This window comes from Rissa tridactyla, chromosome 2, assembly GCF_028500815.1.
Source record: "Rissa tridactyla isolate bRisTri1 chromosome 2, bRisTri1.patW.cur.20221130, whole genome shotgun sequence".
Taxonomy (NCBI): domain Eukaryota; kingdom Metazoa; phylum Chordata; class Aves; order Charadriiformes; family Laridae; genus Rissa; species Rissa tridactyla.
The window spans coordinates 81717624-81744122 of NC_071467.1; the positions used below are offsets into that span (position 1 = coordinate 81717624).

Genomic DNA, 26499 nt, shown 5'->3' on the forward strand with positions numbered 1-26499 from the left:
GAGAATACTAAAAATTCTCTGATATTTCAGAATTCAGTTTAGTGCTTTGAGGGCTAACCTGTCCTCCTCAGCTATGTGACCGCTACTGAAATGCTGTGTCTAATTTTGGAGCAGAATAAAGGACACTGCTACACTGGAAACCATTTAGGTAAGAGCCATGAGAATAAAGATCTGAGTAAACAAAAGCAGTAAGGGGCTTCAATAAGCCTTGAGGAGCTCATCAATGAGAAAGCGAGAGGTCTTGATAGTAATCTGCGAGTAGCTATACCAAGAGCTTACATTCAACAACAATTTCTAATATACAGCAGATAAAGACACAAAAAGCATGAAAATCCCAGAAGGCACACCTTTTTCTCACTGAGTATATTCATTGGAAGAGCTTACCCATGGTGGTGGGACCGTCCGAAGCCACCAGACACTTCAAAGAAAACACGGGATGTCCTCCTCCTTCCAGCAGGCGTTAATGGTTTCCTTACAAGTTTGCCACCCAGCGGGTTAAACTAAAAAAATCTAACTAGCCCCCTTTCAGCACTCCAGTTGTGGAAAAAAATACTACTTTCATTTATTTGAAGAAACTTAGTGCTGACTTCTGTAACCTTTGGTACCGGGACACCCAAAGACCAACTCTGCACCGGGGAGAGGAACAAGACGGCACACGGTGCGACCCAGAACGGCGCTTCCCACACGCAGGGCTTCGCCTTGGCAGGAGGAAAGCTCATTACCTATGCAAGTATTTGGCGGTCCAGCAAGGGAAGTTTGGCTGAGATTTTACTGTGACTGACTGTCTGCAAAGAGACAGGCTGCAGCGCTACGGACTGGCTTAGATTAAGTCATTACAAAGCCTTCACACATTCACCATGAAATAATAAAAAACGCCTTCACGTTATCAGCTCCAATTGTCAAAAAATGGGAAAAGCCCCAACTCTCATGAATCACACCTCTGCAAAATATAAGGTTTAAAATAATAAAAAAGTTTGAATTGTCTTTAGTTGATTTCAGCGTGGAACGTATGAATTTGTTGTACGGCCATGAGGGCCAGCAACTTCCTAGCTAAAAGTCAAAATCAGATTCAAGCAACATTAAAAAGTTAGCCCTTGATGGCACCCTTTTTTCAATATCGAGGCTACAAGCAGTTTCTCCTTCTCCAACGCATTTTGCCCCTGCACGCGCTTCATCCCCTCAGTGGCCCATAAAAGGTGCCTACAAAGCACAAGGCTGATGTAACGCACAGACTTGCTGCTCGGTGCTTTCTCAAGCAAGGAAACGTTCCAGTGCAATTCTTACGCTGAAAAAAATAAATATGCTTTTATAAAATTATCTCCTAAGGAGCCCTTTCTCCTCTCCTTCCTGTATCAAGCCTTTGGTTTGAAGGCTGTAATGGGAAATCAGCCAGGCTTAAATCACAGCCAATATCTGATATGTGTAAATGAGGAACGCCACAAAATATTCAGCCCAACAGCTTTGGGTTGCTAGGACACCGGAGGTCGGGCAGCACTGAAAGGGCAGATTATTCCCACCCCGGCACAGGCACAGGGCTCCATTCATGGCAGGGATGCTGCCTCTGGGCAGGGATGCTGCCTCCGAGATGCTGCCTGCATGGGTGCCGTGACCCGGCCTTCCCTGAGCATCCCTGCCCGCCCAGCTCCCTTGGGACCCCGCACTGACCATCACCAGGAGTGACCAGCGTCCATGCCCCTCTGCACCAAAACTGCCCCATTGGCCTTGCTGGTTTTCATCATCACCAAGGGCTCGCTTCAACCTGGGGGAGCCCGGGACACGGTGGGGAGCAGAAGGGGGGCTGCCTGAGAGCTACGCTGCAGCAGACGTGAAGTGGGTGGTCTGGAGATCTGCTTTAAAAGTACGAGGAAACCTGTAACACTGCAGTTAAGATACCTTTTAAGTCTCGAGAGGGGAAATTCAAGTTTACAGGTGGTGATGGGGATCCCTGTGATCAGCACAGACGTCTACCTGGCTGACAGCAAGAGTTGTGTGGTGGCCCAGATAAATGACCCAGCTCAATCCCATGTAATCAGTACGTTAATTACCCCCACATCTTGTATCTCAGCACGTCTCAGACAGCGTCAGTCTAACTTTGGCATTTTTTCTTAGAAATTGGTCCTTTGAGCTGCTGCTCTTGTATCCCTCCACATTTTTACATTATAAATTCAGGACTTGCCTTGCAGATCTAGACAAGACTAGACAAGAAGATATCAAGACTAGTGAAAGGTGTGTATGTGTGTGTTTGCAGGGAAGGGACAGAAAATGAAGGTAGCTGTTTGTTCCTGTGTACATTCATTTCACAGGAAAAAGCAACAAATAGGTTCTCCTTGGACTGCTTTGTTACAACACAACAGTCCATTCCCATCCCATCCCCTCATAAAGAGCTGGAAAGTCTCCTACTCGAGTTCTTTGATGTTTCCGAGAACCACATCAAAACCAAATTAGATTTTTCTGATAATTCTGAAATTTCTATCCTAAACCAAACAAAAATCCCCTTTACTGATTTCTTCATATATTACATAAACAGGTGATGGAGGAGCTCTGCAGGTGACAGCTACCTGTGCTGCCACAGAGGCCATGCTGAAGGCACAAGCGAGTCAACATCATCTTGGCTAGAACAGCAGGTAGCTCCAGTGCTTCCTGCAAGCATTGCTAGTAAATTGCATTTGCTAGAGCAAAAAAAACCAACATTGTCATCTCATTGCTACAGATTATATATTGGCAATCATTAACGCTTGCAATGAAAGCCACCACATATTTTTCCCTTACCAAAAAACTGCACAAACTACTTGTTTGTTCCAATTCTAGGAGTAGGAGTAAATTAACTTTGCTTTATTAGCATGGTGCAGTTACCTAAAATTGACGGCAAGAAACCTCCCTTAACACCAAAATGGTTATCAAACTATTAACTGGTCTATCTACAGAGAGAGAGAGAAAATGAATTATAATAGATGGCAAAATTACATCAGAACCTAACTAATTTAACATTCAGTCACCCTCTGAGTGATTTAATTGTGATGCCACTGTTCATCTCCACAAAGCCTGCAGGATTGACAGGCAGGGATGCTGGTCAATGGCCCTTTGTTTCTCTAAGGCGAGTTCCATCTTTTCTTAGTTACATGAAGCACACACTTAGTTGACTAGATCTATTTTCAAGATGACCCTGTGGAGAAAAGTTTTGCCTTTACTTACGGTTTTACAATCCGCTGCGTGATATTTAAGTGTTTAATATGGCTCTTCCTGCCCTACAAGTGGATTTTCTCTGTCCCTCTTCTAGATTTTCCAATCATGGTGAAATCAGACTGTTGAGGCTCCAGGATGGGTTAGACACATTTTCACTGCTGACACACCACCACTATGTTTCTCCTGGGACTGGCCAGCAGTGTGGGCTCCACGGCACTGGGGCAATGGATGTAATAAGTCTTCCCTCCTCCCCTGCAAGGACCAGCTGCAACTTCGGGATGGTTACAGAACTGTAAGGGAGCTGCACATACACCTCACTCCCCTTCAAAACTGTGTGACAAGAGGGATCACAGCTCCAGGCACTCTGTTATGTGCTGCCCAGCACCCCCACAGCAGCCTAAAAACAGTAATAACTTAAGCAAAGCATTTAGATGCATGCTTAGAGCTCATTGAGGCCAATGAGATGTACGTGCCCTTCAAGCATCTGGCTGAGTCGAGAGGCGCTAGGCTGTGCACGCCAGTGGTCACAGGGAAATGGCGACCTTGGATGGCTGAACAGCCATTTCTCCCCTGAGAAATTCCTAGGCTGGCCTAAGTACACAACAAAACATAACCCTTATTGTTTGAGTCAGAAAGAGACTGAAGACAGAATCAGCCTTCCTAAATGCGACATCGTTTGCTATGTGAATTGTTTGCTTATATTAAAAAATTCTGTGAAGCTAATTTAAGTGCTAAACCACTTTTAACAAAAATCATCATTTCTTCCTTTGAAAGACTACTTAATTAATGAGGCTGGACACTGTTTCTTTTTGGTTAAATATGCACAAATGGTGTGGCTGGCAAGCTGCAGATGGACATACTCGTCCTTTTCATGCTGAATCTGGGGCAGCCATTCATTCTAGAAAGCCAGTATCACAGAGGATTTGGCATTTATCTGGCTTTCTGGAAGTGGATGTCGTCTCTCCACCCACCTACTTTATCTCTGCTTGACTATTAAAAGTTTTGAGACTCTCGAAAGCCCCTACTTACCACATACTTAAAGTTTAAGATTTCCAGATCTATAGAGATTAGGTTTCAAAAACGCCACGATAGATCTCACCGTATATATGGTGGAGATATAACATATCACTCTGAGTTTGGTGACAAACTTGCCTTTTCTACGCTAAACATTGCGCAATGCTCACAGGTGTGTGACAATCCAAGGTGGCAGCCGAAACGAAAAACTTCCCAGTGTCCCGAATGATTTACATGGTGCAGTGGGCTCCCTGCCTCACCAGCAACTTCGCAGACCTGAACAGACCTGAACCCTTACCCCGTGCCTGGCACTGAACAACAAAACTACTCCTGCCCACAGAGCCTGAGGAGTTGTGGTGCTACCACCTCCCCGGCAAACCTCCTGCCAGTGGCACCAGCTGCCCAGCTCCAGGTGGCCTGAGCAGGGGACGCACGGCAGGAAGGTGGAGGAGACAAATGGACAACAGCAACCTCAAACCTCATTGTGCGTCAGCCAAAAACTTCCTGTAGTTTAGGCGGACTGCCCTCACACAGCCACGACTCAGCTGATGTCCTGAAACACGGACTTCACAGCTACGGCATTCCACTTCACACAGCTGAAACCACAACCTCACCTCCGTAATTCCAATGGCAGCCCTAGGACTAGACCTGCCTTGCTGCTTAGGCCTATGAACTGCCTAAACCCCACCAGAAACAGTAGATTCTACGCGTAAGTTAGACAACAAAGATAAGATGCTTTGGTGTGCTTTCAGCGAGCATTTCGTGTTTAAAGTTTCATCTTACAAGGTGAGAGCAGATGTTCTGAAGTGTACTTAGTCCTTACAAATTCATCACAGTGAGGTTTTCCCCATGAAGTCTTTGCTTCTTTGTCACATCCTGTGACTAAATTAAGAATAGCCACATATATATATATTTATCTATATACACACACACATAAACAGAGAGATACAGTTAAAGAGAAAAAGGTTTAGCAACTGACCCAAGTCTACACTTAAACAACTACCTTCTGCTCTTGACACAGATTTTGGGTTCTGGGATTAGCTCTGACAAAGATCAGGGAACGCTGGGACAGTACTATAACTTTCAGCTAATTCCTACCAGTAATGTAGCTGTACTGGAAAAATTAGTTGGTTTTATGCTTTCATTTATGTTATACGTTGTAGATACAGTTTTATTAATAAGTCAACAAATGAGAAACAAAACAAATCTTATCTTTTTTGAAACTCAGCAGTTTTAGCTAAAATAAATACTGAATACATGTCACTGATGTTCCACATAACAAAAATACCCATGTTTTGACCTACCACCACTGTTACTGCTTGGGGTTTAAAAGGACACATCTCAATATCAGTGAGAGAAGAACAACTACAAGTTATGAGAACCCCCTTTCCCAGTCCCATAGGCACTTCATCAGATCGTATCTCCTCCACCTAGATTTGCAAGGCAAATCTAGAGTTCCTCTTCTTGAGACAAGAATAAAACTCCCATAGACTTCAATGATGCAGGATCAAACCCATTCCCTTCGTAACAGGTTCTCCCAAGCAATTTTATCCTAATTTTTTACCCCATGGCTGAATTCTAATGTTTGCAGAGGCAAGCTCTTTAAGTGGGAAAGCAAGGAACAAAATGCAGATTCCAGAAGCGAAAGCAATCAGCAGTGAAGAACAGAGCTATTTGACCTGCTGAGTTGGGTTGGGGGGTTTATTTCATTGGGGGCAGAAGGGGGGGAGTTGACACAGAAAACAAAGTCAAAATATACTGCTGTTATGGTGTCCTTTCCATCACTACTGCAATTTATTTTTTTTTTCCAGGCACATTCCGTTTCCTGTATTTCTATGGTGAAAAAATTACTGTCTCAAATGTGCCCCATCAAGTTTCTCCAGTAAAACTACAAAATTAATTCAGATTTTTGGGTGCTGCAGATATCTTGCTGGACTCCCCACGCCCCAAAACACGCTCGTCCCCAGTGTCGCTTTCTTATCATGTAATCAAAGCAGAACTATAGCCATGCCTTACGCCGTAATAAATTAAAGGAATACTATGGTCCTAAACTTTACATAGCTGGTTTTCCTGAATCTACACCATAGACTGATGAACAACAGAAAAGATCTTTCTCCAGAAAGCAGCCCATCACTACAACACGGGTCTTCCCCGCTCTGCACCACACAGCTCTACTTCTGCTGACTTCTTCCCTGCTCTGTGAACAATCACCCCTTTAAACTTTCAAACAGAGTGTGATTTATTAAAGCAGACTGCTTGGCAGCAAAGCTCTCCTGGCGTTCGAAAATATGATTAGACCAGTAAATTTAGTTGTTTTTCTTTTTTTTTTTCATTAACTTGATTCTGCATGCATTTACCCTCTTTAAAAGAAAATACAATCCCAGAAACATTTCCAGTACAGCTTGCTCAGCCAAACTCCAGGCACTTTCTTTTCTTTTTCTACGAGTCCACTACTCCAAGTACGCAAGATTAAAAGTATTAAAAAAACCTGCATGAATTAAACCCCTTACCTTTTAAGGCTTTTTCACCCTTCAGCGTTCGCCCATTGTGAAAAACTGAATCTTTTAGCAGTTGCAGCTATGCACGCACACACACACACACACACAGAGAACAAGGCTTTCTTCAGCTCACTGGTATTTCAAGTCTTTCATGTGATATCTTTGGCTGTACTTGCTTAATTCATTCCTGCTGCTACTCAAAGGAAGTCAAGCCTAGCAAGGGCTGGCTCTACAGCAATCGCTGTAGATATTCCTGACTAACAGGACACGAGGGCTAATCTCACCTCACAGGCATCAAGAATGTAAATATATTTCACAGCCAACGAATTCCTAAACCTTTAAGAGATAAAAATGCACAAAATGCCCTAAGACACACTTTAGCAAGGGAGTTACGAACGCTAAAGTTTTTGCTAGAGAACAGTACTCTGTACCCCAGCGATGCTTTTGGAGCTCTAAGGATGTCTATTTATCATGGACTGTGCATATTCCCCTGCAGTAGTTACCATGAGAACACAGCAAACAGGATTTGAATGTAAATTGCCATCCAGAGATGTGGGGGGATTTTTTTTGTTGTAGTTAAAAAAGAAAACTTCCAAAGCTTGACGAAGTACACACTTTTTCTGTGCATACATTTGCATGACAATGCTTGCAATTCAAATACTTGGTAGAGCGCACAAGAAGGAAGAAAAGCCAAGTTCTTCGCCCGGTATTTATAAAAAGCAAATACTTCAGACTTGGGATCAGTAGTTGCAGTTCCACAAATGCCCATCCATGTCACACAATCACACATGAAGGAATTCATAAAACACAAGAAATCCATCAGGTGGCACAAAATGCAAAATCATTGCAGTGCTTGAAGTCAGCTGGAGGCAGTAAGACTCTCTGCTGCTGACAGATCAATTTCTGCAGCAGCCAAAATTCTTCTCGCTTCTAAATATTACACAGCAAGTGTTGCATTTTAAAAATACCCCACCCCTAGGTATTTTCTTCTTCCCCAGAATTGTTGTGGTACTTTGCTCTTCAGGCCACCTCCTCCCCAGTCCCTCCTGCAGCAGCGTTTGCTCCCCACGTGTCCCCCCCCAACCCTGCTCACAAGAGCACACTGCCACGCTTACTATCTGAGATCCTAAAAATGACTCTTACCACTTGTGGACAGAGTCCTACCAAATGGTCTTTCCGGGAAACTTGGCAACCGCGCACATACGTGCTGCAAAACATGCAAAAATCCGTTCGCCGGCACTGCCTGGAGTTTGATGCAATCTTTTAGAGCGCAGTGCCGGCTTCCCTCCCCGGCAGCACCCCATCGCAGCTCTCCATCCCCGGCCTTAAACACCTCTATTTTAAACCCCTTATACCCTGGTGACTGAAAGACAAACCCTAATACACTTAGCAAAGGGATGCCTAGTCAGCCCTGCTTAGTAAACAACAAACCTTGATGAAGAAGAAGGACATGCCTGTCTGGGCGATTGCCTGGAGAGCGGAATGACCTACTTCAGCCCAGCAAGCGGCGACGCTCTGAGATGGGGACAAAGGGACAGCCCCGTGGCTCCCGGGCAGCATAACTGATGTGCTGCGCCGCGGGAGTGATGGGAGCGATCCCAGGGAGGCGACACAGGAGACAGGCACTGCCAGCGCAGCACGAAACTCCTCGCAGGAACCGTCTTGTTCTCTCAGCCAGGGATTCAGATCCGCACGTAACATCACTGCCGGCACTTCGCGAGCAATTGCTTTCCTCACACCCACTCTCCTTATCACTTTCACCTAAGGAGTCTTCTAGTGCCTGACCTAATTACTCAAGTGATGTGCCAGAGAATGATGCAGCTGGGACATACTCCACAAGTCTTGATTTGAAGCTATGTAATTCTGTAAAACCCAAGGCGACAAGATCCCGGCAGCTGAATTAAGCGGCGTTGGCCGGGCACGGTGCCACACCTTACAACTGCGCCTTCCTGATTACGAACAATAAAGCCTTATGAACTAGTTAAAGAGCTAAGGATAAAGAGTTTGTATTTGGCCCCACGCACTTGTTGACCTGCGAGATTGGGCCAACATGCTGTGTTTTTGGGAAACAGTTGCTCTCCTCCCAAGGGACGAGCCCGAACAGCAGCTCCCTTGAGCCTGACCCAGGCTGCCCCAGCAAGCCCCATCCCTGCTCAGAGCCTGTGGCTCTGCTTCCTCCAGAAGCAATGACAGCAGTAATTGGCAGCTGGAAAGCCTTCTTAAAACAAGTATTTATTGAGAACGACTGAGATAAAAGAGTGGTTTTTAAAACCGGCAGTAAGGATCTCTAATACATGAGCTGCTTATACAGCTGTAAATGAATACTACTAGACCTTAGCTTTCTACAGATAGCACCACACACAGCCAGCAGCTGTACCTGGGACATATAATCCATTCCCTTTACTTTCCAAGTATGACAGAGTAGCTATTAACATGATGAACAGGCTTTCCATTCCCTTTTCCTTATGGACAGCAAGTCAAATTTACCCTGTGATCTGCTAGCTCCCAGTACCAAAGAACATCACAGGTTCGCTGCAGAAGGGCTACCCCAGGGCTCTGCAACTAAGTGAGTAAACCATAAAGACGCCTCCACTTAGGGCCTAACACTTTTTAGCTTTTAACTGCTGGGCTCAGCGTCTTTAAAAACCCACAAAGTCATCTACTCCCCAGTAAGGAGACCCAGAGTCTGCTGAGTGACTGAGGTTGGTGTATAAAGCACACGCTTGGGATATGACTGCAGTAGGATGGATGTGCATAGAAGTTTGAAGCTGGACCACTTTATTAAGGTGTTTGGTTGTTTTTTTTTTTAATAGAGAATTTCAAAAGTAAAGTTTTATCCAGATGCTTAGCTATCCCGTGCTGAAGGTATAACAGAATATCCCTGAAGCTCAGTCTCCCTCCCTGCATCTTTCAAGGTTTTATGTCAGCGCTGTTCTCAACGCAGCGGCATTAGGCTTGCGCTGTCCTTATACGCATTTCTGCAAAAAAAAAAAAAATATCTCTCTACGAGGCCAACTTGGTAATTCATACAGTCAGGTCTCAATATGACCATACTGCAATTCCAGCTTGACAAGCAGTTCAGATGCTGCGTTCACGGAACTCGTACCTGCTCCACACCCTGCGCACAATCACCCTCGCAGATGGGGCCAAGCTGTTCTCTCATCCTTCCTTTGTACCGCATTCCTCAGCTGTACTTCCAACTGGTGTTTAGGCTGGTATCATGCTATACTTACCTTTGTAATGATTCAGAGCTATTTTAAGAGCACAAGTTTAATTCAGACGCCAAGCGAAATGGGTTTGCATCTTATTTCCTATTAGGGGACATACTGCTTGCTATTCCAGGGCGTCTCATGGCTATTAATGACATATGCCTCAAAGTACATTGCAGGTGCCAATAGCCATACCTTGATTCACTTTAAATGGCTCTGTCCCCAGAAGCGACATTAGCAACCTTATTGCCTTGATAGTAATTTTCCCAGAATGAATATGGAGCATGATAGGACTCCTAAGCAGCAGTAAGCCTCACAGAATTTATTACAGACCTTTTTCTACCAGTCTCCCTTTGAACTGCAAAGTTATTACTAGTTTCACTTTTTCTGTTGCTCCCTGTAACTCCTACCCTGCAGTAGGTTTACAATACAGGTTTAATTTTGTCTCACTTGTCCCTTACCTAATTAAATCTTAAGATTAAAAAAATTAATATAAGAAACCTGCAGAGAAACAGAATTGCCCTTTCAGAGCTCACAAGCTTCAGAGAACGTGGCTTTTATCTTGACAGTGGCAAGATCATCACGGCAACAAAGAAATGAGACAGACAAGGAATGAGAAGGAGGCTAACTAAGGTTTCCAAAAAAACCCAAAAAAAGCAAAGTGAAATTCTTGTCTACTTCAGATATTTCATGCCAACTCTAATGAAGCCAGCATTTTGCCTATCAGGCCCAAATTGGACTTAGATAACGAAAGAGAAGTGGCTGCACCTATCTATATACATGATAGAACAGCCACGTGCAAACCTGTTCAAGTCTCAAGAACCGGGAATTACAGAAGCGAGCTGTAATAATCGAGTTTTTAAAAGACCAGTACAGATGAGGCCATGCAGATGCTAGAGGTGGGGGCCACTCTCAATGATTATGCCAATATTATGGGGCTCGCTATGATTATGCCAATATATTTTCTGAAGAAAAATTCTAAAAGGAGAAGGGAACTTGAGAAGGCACTTGAGCCAACCTGCCCAAGGCTGGCTCCTTCTGGCCAACAGGAAAATTTCTACCTTGGAAACAGCTTGGATAGGAAGTTCAGATCTTAAATTTACCCTGAACTGTCTCCCGAGCAGCACCAAGGCTTAGCAACTTTATTAATAGCAGCAAGCTGGAAGAAGGGTTCAGCTGATGGCTGTAACAATGGTTGTAGTTTATTTTAAAAAGACAGTGTTTTTTGTTTTGGTGGGGTGTTTTTTTCTTGTTCCTTTTTTGATGGTGGTGGTGTTTGTTGTTTTTATTTTTTTTTTTTTTAATTTAAGGCGCACAAAAAAGGATACATGGAGACCAGAAAAGGCCAGGTGGCAGGGAGGAATCATTATCGAATAGAACAGGAGGCATGAAAAGAAATATGAGACCAAGACACAGAGAAAGATGTGCCAAAGTTCAAAAGGATGAAACAATACGTAGTTGTGCAAGCTGCGCTGAAGATAAGGGGAGTTGTGGAGAAAGACCCTTCATTAGCAGAAAATACTCATTAAGCATACCAGGTGGAAAAGTTTCCACGTTATGGCTAGTTCAGAACGGACTGGAAACTGTGAAAACAGATACAGTGATTGTTCGGGGGTCTCCCAAAGATTAATGGGTCCTCTGTTCTTCTGTCTGAGGCCTGCTCGCTGAAATGTCTTGTGACAAAAGGTCACGTACTCCGTGCGCTCCCTTTAGGAAATCGCTCTAATGAGTGTAGATCCTGCTTTGATATGTAAATGTTCAGTGGTTTACTGCATATGCTGAATTGTTTTTGCTTGCCACTGTTAACATATTTAAAAATCAAATATTTGATCAATTAAAAAAACAAATAATTACTGTAAATTATCACATCTCTTATCCGACGTGAATACACTTTAATGTCTAGAGCAGCAGAGGAAGTACTGTCTGCTGCATGTTCTGCTTTTCAAAGGCCTGAATTTGTCTTACATCTGCTCAACCTCATTCACCTGCAGAATTCAAACATATTTCCAGAGCAAAACAGCTCTCGAGCCCCACCAGCTCCTCCCCTCCAGAGTTACAGAGGATGCTCGCCCATAGGCGTGTCACCTATTCGTACCCAACCCAGAGAGCAACCAGTAGCTCGAGAGGCTTTCCTCCTGATAACACAACTTGCCGAGTCTCTCTGGTCCAGCTCTCCTTTAATGCTGCACATTTCAAAAAAGCAATTCAAACATCCCTTTCTTTCACATCATTTGTTATTTGGCAAGCGCTGCTTAAGGACTTTTTGAAGAGTGACATTTTATCATTCCATACCACCATCACCGCAGAGTAAAAACCATGGACGGAAAACACAGAAGAAAATGCTCAGTGGGGATTTTTACTTTCTTTCAATCCCAGTTTCTCCGTTTCAGCAGCTCATCTGAATGTTTCAAGCAGTTATGTTTCTAACCAGCCCTGCACCGTGAGTCACGTAGGCGGTAATCCCTGGTAGTCCACGTGCAGCCAACCTGCCTCTGAGCCGTGCTGGTTCAGAGCTACGCAAACTAACTCACCTTATTTCCCTTTGTCTAACTGAAAAGAAGCAACAAGCTGTATGACAGGGTAAACTATGAAATGTTTAACGTCGTGTGCATCCACAGCATCCAGCTGAGCTACAGAGGAGCCAAATGCCCTGCATGTGCCTGCTTCTGTACCTGCACCGTCGCAGAACGAGCAACGCCAACAACATCACAAGACTGGCAATAAAAATTACTGTGTTTGTGAGACACAGGGGGGGACAGAGAGCAGTGCACAGCGGACAAAACCTAAAACACTGAATCCCAAATGTGCACTTTGAGAACACCTCCCCGAGTGAAGAATCCCATCAACAAGTATTATGTATGACTTTCGTTCTCATTGTCCATCAGGTCTTCTACTGAATCAGCTACAAGAGGTAAACGTGTGACCCTTTTCTCTGCTCTTGTTCTTCAAATAGGATTCCTTATTTGGTAAAGCCATTGAATCGTTAAATTTGCAATCAAATTAAAGCAAATGGAAAACAAGCACAAACATTTTTGTGTCAGATTTCAGTGACATTTTATATGTACTTTGAAAGGGACTGTCTACGGGAATTTCCCAATCTGTTCCTGCATGCACTCCTGCAATTAGATGTGGTTTCCTGAGACGGAGGCTGTCTCAAGCTCCTTCTGCTTGCACAACTGCTAATTCTGTGAGAACTGTGTTTTAATGATAGTAAAATGTATGTGCAGATACAGCAGCATATGCCAAATTTGTCAGGGATGGAGCATTCTAGTGGGAAAAGACTGGCAGAGCAACAAGGAATATGGGAGTGGGAAAACTCAAGTGTTTGCCTTGCTATGGAAATGCAACAAGTGCCTGGTTCTTGCATCAACCATGGCAAATCCTTGTGACTTTGGTGCTGTGGAGATGAGCCTTACTCGGATGCAAAAGGACAAATAAGGAAAATGTGTGGGTTCTTGAAATTCCTGTTATACTCCAGTGGCAGCAGGTGGGCTTCATGAGGATCATGGGGCTTCCAGGCAAAAATGGGAGCAGGGAAGAAAACAAGCTTTTCAAAACCGCCCTCCCCGAGTAATGAGGGGCTTTGCTACGCACAAAGGCTCACAGACACCAGCCGCTGGCCAAGGCGCTCTCATCCATGGGGGTTTGGCTACCTGGTGGCTGCACACCTCAGAGCACCAAACACTTCAGGACACAGAAAGCAGGTCTTATTTGCTTCCGGGCTGTTCCCTCTTGCTAAAGCGCCCACAATCTGCGTGTTATTTGACACACCACCAGTAACAGTGCAAAAGCAGAGTTAACAGTCAGCAACCTGAAAACATGTAAAGCGAAGGATGCCCTGTCCAGATAACACAAAAACCTGCAATGAAATCTGCCAGGTTTGATGTGTTAGTGCTCTGATTAACCAGACATCCCAGAAAAATGTAACACGTAAAACTGGACTTATAGCGAAGTCAACTATGCCTAAGTTGCCATGTGAAAACCATAAACCAGATTTGTTAGCACCTCTGCCTTTTGCATTTTTGTAGACCATGTAAGCATAATATAATAAACAGACCATACCTGAATAATGGTTTATAAAGCCAAAACCAGATGCATAAACCCCGAGAATATCAGGATCAGGCTAACAATATTAACTTCAGCATTTACTATACCATTACTGCTTCATTTCTAGAGAGCCCTCCAACATACCTAAGTAAGTCTTGACATTGCCTTTCAGTATCTGTGACTCAAAAGACAAACTGATACAGTAAGCCTTAGTTTCCAAGTCTGTTTTAAAAACATAATTCTGTAACAGAACAAAACAGCCAGCATGAAGACACTTGGAGTTGTACAAAAATTGAAAGACTGAGTCTGATGACACAGAGTTGGTCATTCACACCAGCTTTGCTGTATCCACCACCATTCACTGCCTCTAGTGATATAAAACAAACTTTGCATTTTTGACGTTTTCTTCCTAAAAAGGCTCTCACAGAGCTGTCAAACGTGCAGCGCAGCCTACTACCTTCCTTTTATAACCATCCTCAGAGCCAGTCATTTGTCAGAGTTGCGAGCAATGACTATTAAAAAGGTGCCCAAAGACGCGGCCCATGTGCAAAAAAAAAATCAAACGCCTTTCCCAGCGCCTCACCTTGCGGAGCCTTTTACGAAGTCAGGGAAGAACGCTACCCTCTACTTCACACAGCGGTAAATAACCAGACAGACAGTGAAAGATCAGGCCTGAGATGTATAGAAAAGGCAGGCGTGACTTTAAATCTTACCTTCTGCACGTTGGGCTTGATGCACCGAACAAAGAAAGGATTTGAAGAACTCAGCGTCGCCATTAAAGAATGAAGCGATTCCTAAAACACAGGTAGAAAGAAGACACCGCTTCACAAGCTGACTTTTTGTACAAGCAACATACCCCGGCAAAAGCTCTTGCGGCTTCGCGTTGCAGACGATATCTAACTGCAACACCTAGTGGCATACACCAGAAATTACTGTACCGTGTAAGCTCTTGCTTGTGAACATACAGAATCGATGCCTGCATGTTCTTTTCTTCCACCGGCCCTTCTGATCAAAACTACCATCACTGTTTTACAGTGAACAAGATACACAGCTTGATATGAAGAAAACTGTTCATAAGGAAACACTAAATTGGAAAGTTGCTGTTTCAGGGATCTTTTGAATGACTGATTAAGACTCAGGATCCACATTCCCAAACAGCTAAGCCTGAGCAAGTCAAAAGGAAGGATAAGGGGTCTAAGGTAAAACCGAAACACCCACAAAACCAGATTTTCTCTTTTCATTTCAACCACCTCATACCCACTCATTTTCCATTTTCCCTGCCATCAGCAGCATTTTGTGCACAGGGTGTTCCTCTCTCCTGTGCAATCTCAATCTTTCGTGCAAAAAAGACACTCTGATAATACATGTCAGTCAACAGAAGGGTAGAAAAGATATTAAAAATTTCTGAAAAAGAGTTAATTTAGAATACAGCAGCCATTGTTTTACCAATACTAGATTTTAAAATGGCCCCCTCCTGAAATTAACAAAAATTGAGTAAAGATCGATAGAGTGGTGAAGAAAACACATTTTACTGAAAGACAAAGCTAACAGCTTTAAGCAGGCAGTTTCAGAGTTATTTCATGTGATAGCAAATTGCATTTAACAATAAAAAGAGAGATTATAAGGTTCATCTAAAAAACCATAGAAGAAAACATGGGTTTTTTCCTAGTTTTGGAACTCTGAATGACCCAACACACATTAGACTATCAGTTGTCTGAACCTCAGCCTGGAGATAAAAATCACAAAAATCCCTCACTCCTTTTATGATTATTACTTTAATTACACTTCCACCCCTTTCCCCCCTGAGCCGTCATTCCATATCTTATTCCAACTTGCCTCATTCTGTATGATTAAATATAATAAACCATTTTAAACTGAAGTCTTGCATTTACTTTGTAGAGATACAAATGTCTGTATAGGAGGGGAGCCCAGGCTCTGAAGAGCCCCGAAAGCTAGCAATGATAATGTTTCGCCCCTCAAAGGTGGCACTGCGTGCCAGGCAGAGGAGAGACTACAGAGCAGGCTGCCAAGGAGAATTAAAATTCACTTTTTAAAGGAGCAACGCTGTGTGTCCTACCATATGTTTTGGAGTGAAACTGCCAATGGCAGTCTGTTACAAAAAATTCTTGCTTTAATGTGCAAACCAAGGGCTTTCTTGGTGATTAAACACGAAGTGATAAAGGCAACAGGCAGAGCTGTGGCTATGCACAGGAGCTGGTACAGAGCAAAGGGAGCAAATGGTGAAGTGGCTGGGAACATAAATGATAGTTTGTGGTTCGTTTGCCTTAGCCTATGGGCCAGGAGTCGGGTGCAGCAAACATTAAACAGCCAGAAGATACAAAGACAAATATTTTTGTGCAAAGACAAATATTGACAGCTTCAAAAAGTAAGGGCTTCATCTGTATTAAACCTGTGTGACCATTACAACATCTACGGACAACTAAGCCAATTCTCTCAACACAGGCTCCTACTTACACACATCAGAAAAGTTGGTCAGTCTAAACAAAAATGATTTAACCTATTTTCACATTCATCTGTGGTACAGACAGCCAGATTCTGCAGAGTGCTGCACGCCTCTAAGTCACTGTCAGGTGACGAGCTAATCTGAAGTTTGCCCTGCTTTAAGCAATAGGCTGAAACAGATGGTATCCAACCTCAGCTATTCTGCGTGCACCCCCAGGCCCGCATTAGGCAGGCTGTCAAACGAAAAGAAGAGTTAACCAACCTATCACGAGAATAAAACTGTGAGGGCAAAGTTCTTATCTTCAGTTCAAATGAGAGGGACTAATCCCTGCAAGGCTTTAAAACGTGGAAAAAACACCCAACCTAATTCTTTGGGGACGGCATGATGTGAAGGTCAACCTCCTGTAAAGCATCCCAGCTGGTTAACGGCCAGTTACTGCAGCTTCAGGTAAGAGGCAACGATGTTTTGATTTCACGTTTTATCATGCTTTATGTTGTCCAGGGGCCCTGATGGAGAAGAGGAGGAACTCTACGCTATGTTCTACCTTGCAAAGTGCAAATGACTAAGTTGAAACAGTACCTTCTGCTATCCCGAGAGAGCTAGAAAATGGTACCATCCCACCACAAGAAGTGGGTATTGTCTGAGACGGGCGGTGTCAGCACAAAGCAGGCTGTCCAAGGAATATAACATTAATGTTTTTTAATAAAAGACACTGCATGTGCCCCAGCATACACTCCTCGCTGTTCTGCCCAACACATAGCAATAGTCTATTGGGATAAAATCTGCCCTTAAGGGGTTGAAGTCTGCTCCTTTTTTTTTAAAAAAAAAAAAAAAAAAAGTGAATGAACAGTGCAAATGTATATTAATTCAAACAAAATGAAAGACAACTAATCCAGACTTGTACTCATGCAATTTAGAAAAGGTTTTGTGCCAATCTTTCTCTTTTAAATAATTTGCAGATAGACTTTATGCAAGATTTCAATTTGGTGCCATTTTTGATGGGAGGGCTATAAAGCCTCATAAAAAGGTGTTTAATGAAAATGCTTTCCAAACTTAAAGTTAAAAAGCAAGGCAACACCTTAATGAGGTATTTATTCAGTACTTATTTTTTTTAGCATACAGACACTGCTGTAAGGCTTTGTGCGATTTTGCGGTTGGTTTTAGATTAGAAAGAAAAACCAGGACGAGAGAGAGCAACTTCGTAGATGAGCTTTAAAATAAGGACAAATAAGCAAGTGGAAAGCAAAAGGAGTTTTGTGTGGATGGTGTGATGAGAAAGTTAGTGTCTGCTCGAAGCTAGGTAGTATGGCCGATCAGTGGATCAGTAAGTGCAGTTTCACAGAAGAGACAGCAACGTTTTGATGCTGAAGTTTTGCCTGCTTTAATCTGCAACTGTTCTTTACTGGGCAGGGTTTATCTATCACTGATTAGCTACAGAGCAGAGATGACACATTAACCAACCTTGAACTGGAGACTGACAGTGGGTTTTCGGTGCTTGCTTCCACATTTAAGAGTGTCTTGATTGTTGCGACTTGAAACATGTTCAAACAGATCATAGATGAAATCAAGACTGGAATGGGAAAGAAAAAGAATATCTCTAAAGTTATCTCTTAACAGACTATGAGATTCACCACTATAGAATGCAAAGAAAGCACTGTCCCTTAGAAAGCAGCTCCTCCATCCAAAAAATGTTTATTCATTTTCTCCATAATCTCTAATAAGCAATAGATTTTGCCTTTGCAGAATTTATGCAGAGGAGAGGGGGAAAAAAAAAACCCAAACCAAAACAAAGCAAAGCAAAACAAAACAAGGAGGTTCTTTCTTCTCCACTCCTAACACATCATTAGGGAAACGAAGTGTGAAGTCCTAGAGTCATTACTGCATTTTACTCCACTCACTCAACCAAAACTCCAGCTGACTGTAATGGGAACTGCACCTGAACAAAGACTAAAAACTGAGACTTTCAGCTGGTTTGGGGCCATAACACAAAATAACCACCCACATGAGCCTGACTTTCAGATACCAGCTGTGTATGCTGTTTTCTACCCTATCAGGCAGGTGTCCTCCTCTCACCACTTCCACAGAAACCTTTTAACTTGAGCTCCAGACAGATGTTGGTGCAAGAGCAAGAGCAGGCCCAGCAGCTTTAACCGATTTATTACTTTTACCTACATACTTCAATTGACAGATATTACGTCGGATACGTCGTGTAGCCAGAACAACCAACAGAGGGAGGGAATCGCTTATTAATGGTTTCCCCTGCACAGAAGGGCTTAAGGGATTTACAAACAAGCAACTCCCACAGCAAGGCAGGATGATGGGACGGGATGGGTGAGGGCAGCAGCTGAGACAGCAACACCTGGGCTCAGCTCCCTCCTCTTCTGTGCATCCCGGAGCCTCAACCGTACACCTAAAAAAAGGGATGCTCCAGCTCACAGGGTACCACCACAGTAAGGATCCTGAGACCTTACACAGCAGAATGACAGGAGGCATGCAGGTACCAACAACATTCAAGCTCAGGCTTTCAGCAACGTGAACCTTTATAGAAATTCTCTCCTTTGAAGTAATTACTATATGGCAGCTTGCACTGTGGTAGGTCCCTGACGCTAAGCTTTCAGACAAATTAGCGAATGCCAGAAATCCAAGCAAATCAGGCTGCACCTGAAGCAAAAAAAAAAGCACGCACACACACTGCCTATGGAGGCACCCTGAAACAGTTAAAAACCATCACCAGCTTTCAGCTTTCTTATTCACCACCGAGTAGCAAGTGAGCTCTCCAGAAACCCCCGGACTGAACAGGGATGAGGTACTGCACAGTGTGGGAAAACCCGACTTTGTGAGAACCTATTAGAGTCAGATCTGCTTACAGGCACGTCTGATATTTCTTCTATCCTCATTTCAACTCTGTCAAGGTCTGATGCTGCACAACATCTAACATATTCAAACCCTGGCAGAATTCAGTGATAAACCCTGGCAGAATTCGGTGATACAACATAAACACTGGCAGAATTAAGTGATACGACAGCCCTTAACATCATGTCCTAAAAAAAAAAAAAAAAAATAAAAAATTGCAGAAACGTACCTGCTTTCACGTAACAAGTTCAGGAGATCGTCTCTGAAAGTATCTCTGTTCTTCTCCAAGATCCCCCTGACATCATACTGGACCTAGCAGGAAACAGAGCCGATTCAAACAACAAGCCAAGTAGTCAGGCACCTCTCACAAGAGCGGTACTGTAAAAAGCACTGAGGGAACAGAGTGCTTTAGTTAATTTTGAGCAGCCTCAGGGTAAAATTAAGCTAATGAAAACTCCGTTTGGAATAATGTCAGCAAATAAAGAAAAGAAAATTACCTCCCCAGCGTAGTGCTTCACTCCAAAGTTGTGAACGGCAACTCTTGGTTTTACATAAAAAGGATTGTTCTAATTGGAGGGGAAAGAAAAGAGAAAAATATTGGGGAGGGGGTAGCAGTCAGGGAGTGGAACGATACAAAGGGTCACATTATCTTCTCAACCCAGACCTAAACAATCCATTGTCTTCCACTGAACTCCCTGGAAGATCAGTGCTCCAAACGCAAACAACCAACTTACAACGATAATAGGATTTGTTCGTCTGGGCTGCTTCAACTGCAGTAATAACAGATTTATAGTATCTAAAAAGGCATTATACTAAACCTGAACCCATCTGGCAGAACCATCTATTAAAGGCACTTCGAAAAAGAAGGCTCGGTCTTAAATTGGCAGTTATGAAGATTGGTGGATACAGTCGTATCCCAGAAATCCTCAAAAATAATTCTAGGATCACAAACAAAGGTGACACTAATCTGGACAGAGGAAACAGCAACCTTTCAGTAAATGACATCAAGGTGAATACTTCATTAAATCGAGGGAAATTGAAGATCCAAGTAATCCAAGTTACTGCAGGTTTCCAGAGCTCTAACTAAGAGCAGAATTGGGGTTATTCATCAATACGGAGACCTTTAACTGGACAGTAACAAGGATATGTTCTTCCAGGTAACTGACTCAGTCTTAACAGCAAATGATATGGATTGCCATGGAAGTAGGATCATATCCAAAACAGCCTCTACAACTATGCACATATATATTTGAACCACAAACTCCTACAGAAGCAAAGAGACCCTCCACAATTTGCACAGAAAACGTGAGCAAAACATCACATACAGCATGCTGGATATTCAGCTTCTCCAGCAAGGTGGAGTCAGTAGCTTGAGGAAAATGGCTCTCTTCATTGATGAGCGCCAGCAGACCCAGTTTCTAGAACAGCAAGAAGAGGCAGAAGATGAATTAGTGCACAGATGGACACAGATGTTGTTCCCAGTTTGGAAAAAAAAAATAAAGCACAAAGTCCTTGAAGTTCTTGTGTGCAGAGAGGCACAAAACCACCCATACATGACTAACACCCCACTCTCATAGAGGACTGCAATCCTATTTTCCTGGCAACGCTCCTTTTGAAACAGACAGCATGTGACATATGGGCAAAATAAAGAAAAAAGAAGCTACTGGAAGAAGCAAGAGTTCTCCTGATGTTTTTAGGTGTGTGCAATGTCATTACCCCAGAATACATCCCCAGCCCCCAAGATCTACAATGATCAGGAGTCCCTTAAATCTGAGGAGTTTGTGTAAACAGCCTTTCAAAATCTTTTCTTCCATAAAATTATCTAATTCGTCGTTGAACCAATGCAAACTTTTAGCACCCACAGTGCCCAGGGGTGCAGCAAAAGATACACAGCTTAACTACTCGCTGCATGAAACACAACCTCCCTTTGCTTTGCATATACCTCTGTGCGATTTCCTTTGATGTTCCCTACTTCTCATAATGGATGAAGGGGTAAACAAACCAAGCTGCCCTGCAGTTAATTAATGAGTCCAGCACGCTTCAGGCTGATACAGCCTCTCGGAAGAACATGGTTCTCCAGGTGCACATTTTAATAAGCCACTTCCCACCGTCCCAGAGCAGCTCCTGACAAGCCACACCGTCCTGACTGCAGTCACGTCCCGGCAGCTGGATCCCCTGCCCACTGCCATCAGCTTCTGTGGTCATCTAAACTCAGGCAGCCGCACTCCCTGCTGTGGAGATAAACTCAGGCAGCCCGCTTGTACTGCTGGCAGACGTGAACATGGATGAAACAATATAGAACTTCGGCTTTGTCATCCAGCCGGAGTTATAATGTCTCTGCAGTGAGCTCAGACCTCACCCGCCCCTCACCGCCAATGTTCCTACCAGTAACTCTGCAGAAACTTCATGCTCTTTCACATGTTCCTTTAGTACAAATCAGAACACAAACAGAATTACGGATGAAGCTAAAACTGGCAGGCAACAAATGAAGATTACCCGCATCCCAAAAGCCATTACGGGAGCAAGGCACTGTCATTCTTTCTGCCTCCTCTTTCTATTCTTTTTAATCATCTCCAAATAGTGCCTTTTTATATAATCAGACACTGTTAACAGATCCTAGAAGGAAAGATACATGTATTGAGCTTACAATATGATCTGGACTATAACCATGCATGAAAATGATCTGATTAAAAGTTCACTGTTTAAACGTGCAAGATCCACCATTCTTTTCACTTGTTCTTTGTGTTGGCAAGTGTTTTAAAGACATATTACCTCAGAGCAAAAACTAGAAATAGGTACTGGTATCAAATTCTTTATTACCTTTTCAATAAGATCCAAGCACTCTCCATTGTCTGTCCAGTCAATATCCTCCCAAATGAGTCCTTCCCTAAGGAAAATAAGGAGGGCCTTTTTATTGACGACTACGATGACATTATTTTAAATATAGAAATAGGAGGAGCTGATGTATTTATCTTGCAAATGACAGAAAAATCAGCTTGCTTTTTAAAAATGCATAGCTCCAGACAGAGATTTTCAAAGGAAGATGAGGCGGCTGGGAACCCAGATTTCAAGTGAATACTGGTATTTTCAAAATTCTTTCAAATTTCATCTGTATCTCTTACCTGCTGTATTCCAGTTGCTCCAAGGAAAAGATGTGCTTGTTGAAATACTCCTGAAGCTTTTCATTTGCATAGTTAATATTGAACTGCTCAAAACGGTTTACCTACAGAGACAAGAAATTTTTAAAAATGCATACACTCCAAGTATTTTACTTTGCAAACAAGGAACTGTTTTAAGTCATAATACGTTTAATAATCGAGTTCCAGCAAAGATGACAAAGATATGTAGAACAATGAAGCATATATATCAATCCATTTGAACAAACTTTTAAAACCTACCTCAAAGTTTTCAAATCCAAATATGTCCAAAATTCCAATGGACTTGAAGTCTTCCTTGCTCCTGATTCTACTGTTGATTTTCTTAATGACCCAAGCGAAACACTGAGAATAAAGTGCCATAGCCATAGAATCTCTGCTGTCTATTGCCTGCATTAAAGAAGGACGACACAGCGCATCAGCCACCCCTGTAACTGAGAACTTATCAGACTTTGCTGGTCGGTGTCCCTTGCACAGCATAAAGCAATGTATAATGCAAGCAGGTTTGTATTCCCATGTACCTTGACAGTAACTGTTTTAACAGTTACAGAGCGTCACAATTTAAGCTTTAACAGTGTAGGTCATAACAACTGTACACCTATGTGGCTTTAAAATTACATTTCAAGGCGAAAGCATTCAAAAAATAGGAAATTATAAACTTAAGGGTGCAGGAAGAGAAGAGAAGGACAGAAAATAACACCTTAACTTATCACTTTCCAGAGGTAAGCATAACGTTATGTATACCTACTTCTAATCTCCTTCTTGTAAATAATAAGATTACTTCTGCTGAAAGTTTTCAAAACCTGCAACCTGACACAAATATCTGTAATGAAAAATATCAGCTGTTGTGGACATACTCTACATGATTAGAATTTTAAATATTCTACATGATTAGAATTTGAAAAAAAGGTAAGCAATCGGGCTTAGTAAGAATAACAAGAGCCAAGCTACAAGCCTTAGCCAGAATGATAGGATGGGATCTATAGAATTTCTAAAAGTTCGATTATACCCTTCCCAAAAAAACTATGTAGTATTTTTTTCTAGCAACTCTGATGCATGAGCATCAGACTGACAACATCAAGTTGTTCCCTGGACTTGAAGACCAAGCCAAATATTTAACAGACCCTGAAACCATGTCAAAACTGAGATGCCTTTACCTGTTGTATACTAAGAGGTGTTAGGATTTCTTCTCCCCTGAGTATCATTGACCTCTGTGTCAACGCTTCAGTTAGCTGCGTGGAGTCCAACCCCAGTAGTTCAGCAGATCTACCCAGAGCTGGCAAAAGAAAGAGACAAATACAAACATGTCCTTAAATGTATAAGGTTATGAAACTAATTTGTTGTATTATTATTATTATTATTACTACCACCACCATTTAAGATGCTTCTAAAATGATGGGGATTAGAGATAAAAACACAACTAGAAACTCTAGGATACGCTTTTGCTGCTCATGAAAAGGCACAGTATCATAAATATGCACAACTGAAGGAATTTAGCAGTAGAAATTCATCACAAGTCACAAATATTTATTTTCCTCTTAATGTTACATGTCAAGAATTCAAACAATCTGCTGCTTACACTAACATATTTTTCCAGACACAAACAGTAATTCAGTCTTTGTCCACATGAATGCATTTCAGCTTCCCTCAGGATGATGATGATAAAGAAAACCAATTAAATTTTTTTCTTACTTGCATATGATAATTTGCAAATTTGCTGTAATGTAGTATCTAAAGCAGTATGTAATGCTACTCTATTGCCATATTTGAACAAATGCTCGTCAGCCCGATCTTTAGACATACTAGCACATACTTTCAGATTCGTAATTGAGGTATTGAAAGCCCCAACAAAAGATACCTTCAGTGGAGATCTCAGTTAAGGAACGTACTTCAGCACTTACATTTTATCAACTTGAGAATATGTCAAAGAAAGAATTAGATAAAATGGAATTTCATTACTGTTAACGGAATAATTATGTGCCCAAGTCCTTCCCTAGTTAAGACCTACCATCCAGCAGCAGAGTAATTTGCCTTACATGACAAATAACAAAAATAACACTTTAATCAACATTTACAGGTGCTAAAAAGCAGTAAGACCCCTTCACTCTTCGTCCTTGCTATGGTCAGATATACTAGCAATGAATATGGCTTTCACAGCCTCAAGAAACATTTACATTTGGATGCATGGCCTTCTCACCTGTTTTAAAGGACACCTGTGCCCCACCAGCAGTGATGAACTCAACGTTTCCTAGATGCAAAATGCCAGCCAGCAGCCTCAACACTTCTCGCACCTCCTCCTTGCTGAACTGCATCACTTCCATGGCAGTCTGGAATGAGATGTGAGCTTCTTCAATAACATGCACATGGAATCAAAAATGGGGACAAGGACACACCCACCAATGGTGTTGTCAGGCCTCAGAAAAGCAAGTCAGGACTGACAGAGGGCTGGCAGGAGTTAATTCCTTTGGTTTCGTCCCAAATCGAACACACTGTAAGACACAGAATCGTCATAGAATGGTTCGGGTTGGAGGGGACCTAAAAGATCACCTAGTTCCAACGCCCCTGCCATGGGCAGGGACACCTCCCACTAGAGGGGACACCTTGGAACACGTAAGTATCACCCTGGTTCTAAGAAATCTGCTTTTGATGCTGTAAGGATGCTGTAATTTGCTTTCAAGTTCTTCATTAAAATTGTATAAATATTGGTACACCCTACTGAGTCATGCATCAGACACAATTTCACTAATTTGCATGAGTAACTGATAACGTGCTCTCTGTTTTTACCAAATTTTGCCAATTAGCCTAGCAATTAGGCATGGGGGAGGAAACAGCAACACGTAAGATTTGCTCATTTGTTTTCTCAGCCAAGGAGAATTCAGAGGAGCCCTTCTGCAGCATGTTCTGGGCAAACCATGAAGCCCAAACACACGTCTTACCAGTGTGGTCTGACACCTTACAGCAAAACCAAGCAAGAAAAAGAGATCTATATAAAATGTGTTGAATTTATGAATAACCAATGTGGCAATGATCAAGGCTCAACTAGGTAAATGAGGAGAGGAGCAAGTCTTTAAAGAAATACTAAAACAAGAGGAGGAACATACACTTTCCTCTGACATAGAAGAGGTAAGTAATTGTATGCCTTTCGAAATTACCAGAATTTCCCAAATTTGGGTCCAATATGAGCCTGCCTGAGACCAGATCACAGTTTTATACCCTTATAATTAGACTCACCATGTTACGGTCACTGCAGGTATCTGACAGATGGCATGTGACCCAATTTATCGTTCATAAATCAACAGTTAATGAATGGAAAAGCCTCAGACTCATTCCACAATTAAAAGCAGAAAGAGAAAAAGGCTGAAGGTTTATTTTGCATAGAAGACCTTTCACAACAGAGCTCTAAGAAAGGTGGCAGCACTAGGAGCTCATGCCCACGCCCACCGTGCGGTTCCTCCCTGTCTCCTACAAAAAGGTTACCTGAGTAACATTTCCGGGACTTAAACCACAATTAAAATAGGCAAAGGGGATGACTATAACGGGAAGAGACAGGCGAGGGTGAGTTGTGGGGTTTCTGTCCGCCTCCTGCTGCGGGAAGGCGGCCTCAGCCCCTGCCCCACACGCCTGCCCGCCGCACGCAAGCATCACCTGCTCTGCCCACCCTGGGATGATTAGCACAAATTAAATGTCGTGCTAATCAACTGAAGCATGTGACTACAATACAGGTAAGTCATCAGTTTTTCCAACACCTCCTTCCGCCATGCTAGATGAAGGGGCTTTTTTACACAACAAAAAAATAACTGCGGCATCTGCTACACATTGATTTGTCGATTTGGCAAAGAGATTAACATAGCTAAGCAAAAATAGGTGGAGGGCATAAAACCAAATATTTTGCCCGATTTTTAAAATCCAACGCGTATCACCTCCGTGATACAGTAAACAATTAGCAATTATCCTAACAGTCAGTACAGACTAATTGCTGTAGCTAATTGGTGTGGGTATAAGATATAAAGCCATTCAAAGAAAGGCTCCATCAGGAGCCGGCTTTTAATCTGTGTTTCCATTTTCTTCAACTCTGT

At 42.7% G+C, this 26499-nt stretch overlaps 1 protein-coding gene across 2 annotated transcripts in view; it reads right to left on the reverse strand.

Moving 5' to 3' along the window:
* Positions 1–26499, reverse strand: part of MYO10 (myosin X) — a 170977-nt gene that overhangs the window by 41923 nt on the left and 102555 nt on the right. For both annotated transcript variants that reach the window (XM_054190799.1, XM_054190800.1), the window contains exons 10-19: positions 24621–24750; positions 23581–23699; positions 22667–22813; positions 22391–22491; positions 22089–22155; positions 20594–20686; positions 19766–19834; positions 19498–19580; positions 17877–17985; positions 14665–14745 (exon numbers count right to left, since the gene is read on the reverse strand). In XM_054190799.1, coding sequence (XP_054046774.1) covers positions 14665–14745; positions 17877–17985; positions 19498–19580; positions 19766–19834; positions 20594–20686; positions 22089–22155; positions 22391–22491; positions 22667–22813; positions 23581–23699; positions 24621–24750 — 999 coding nt within the window. The remainder of the gene's footprint in view (positions 1–14664; positions 14746–17876; positions 17986–19497; positions 19581–19765; positions 19835–20593; positions 20687–22088; positions 22156–22390; positions 22492–22666; positions 22814–23580; positions 23700–24620; positions 24751–26499) is intronic.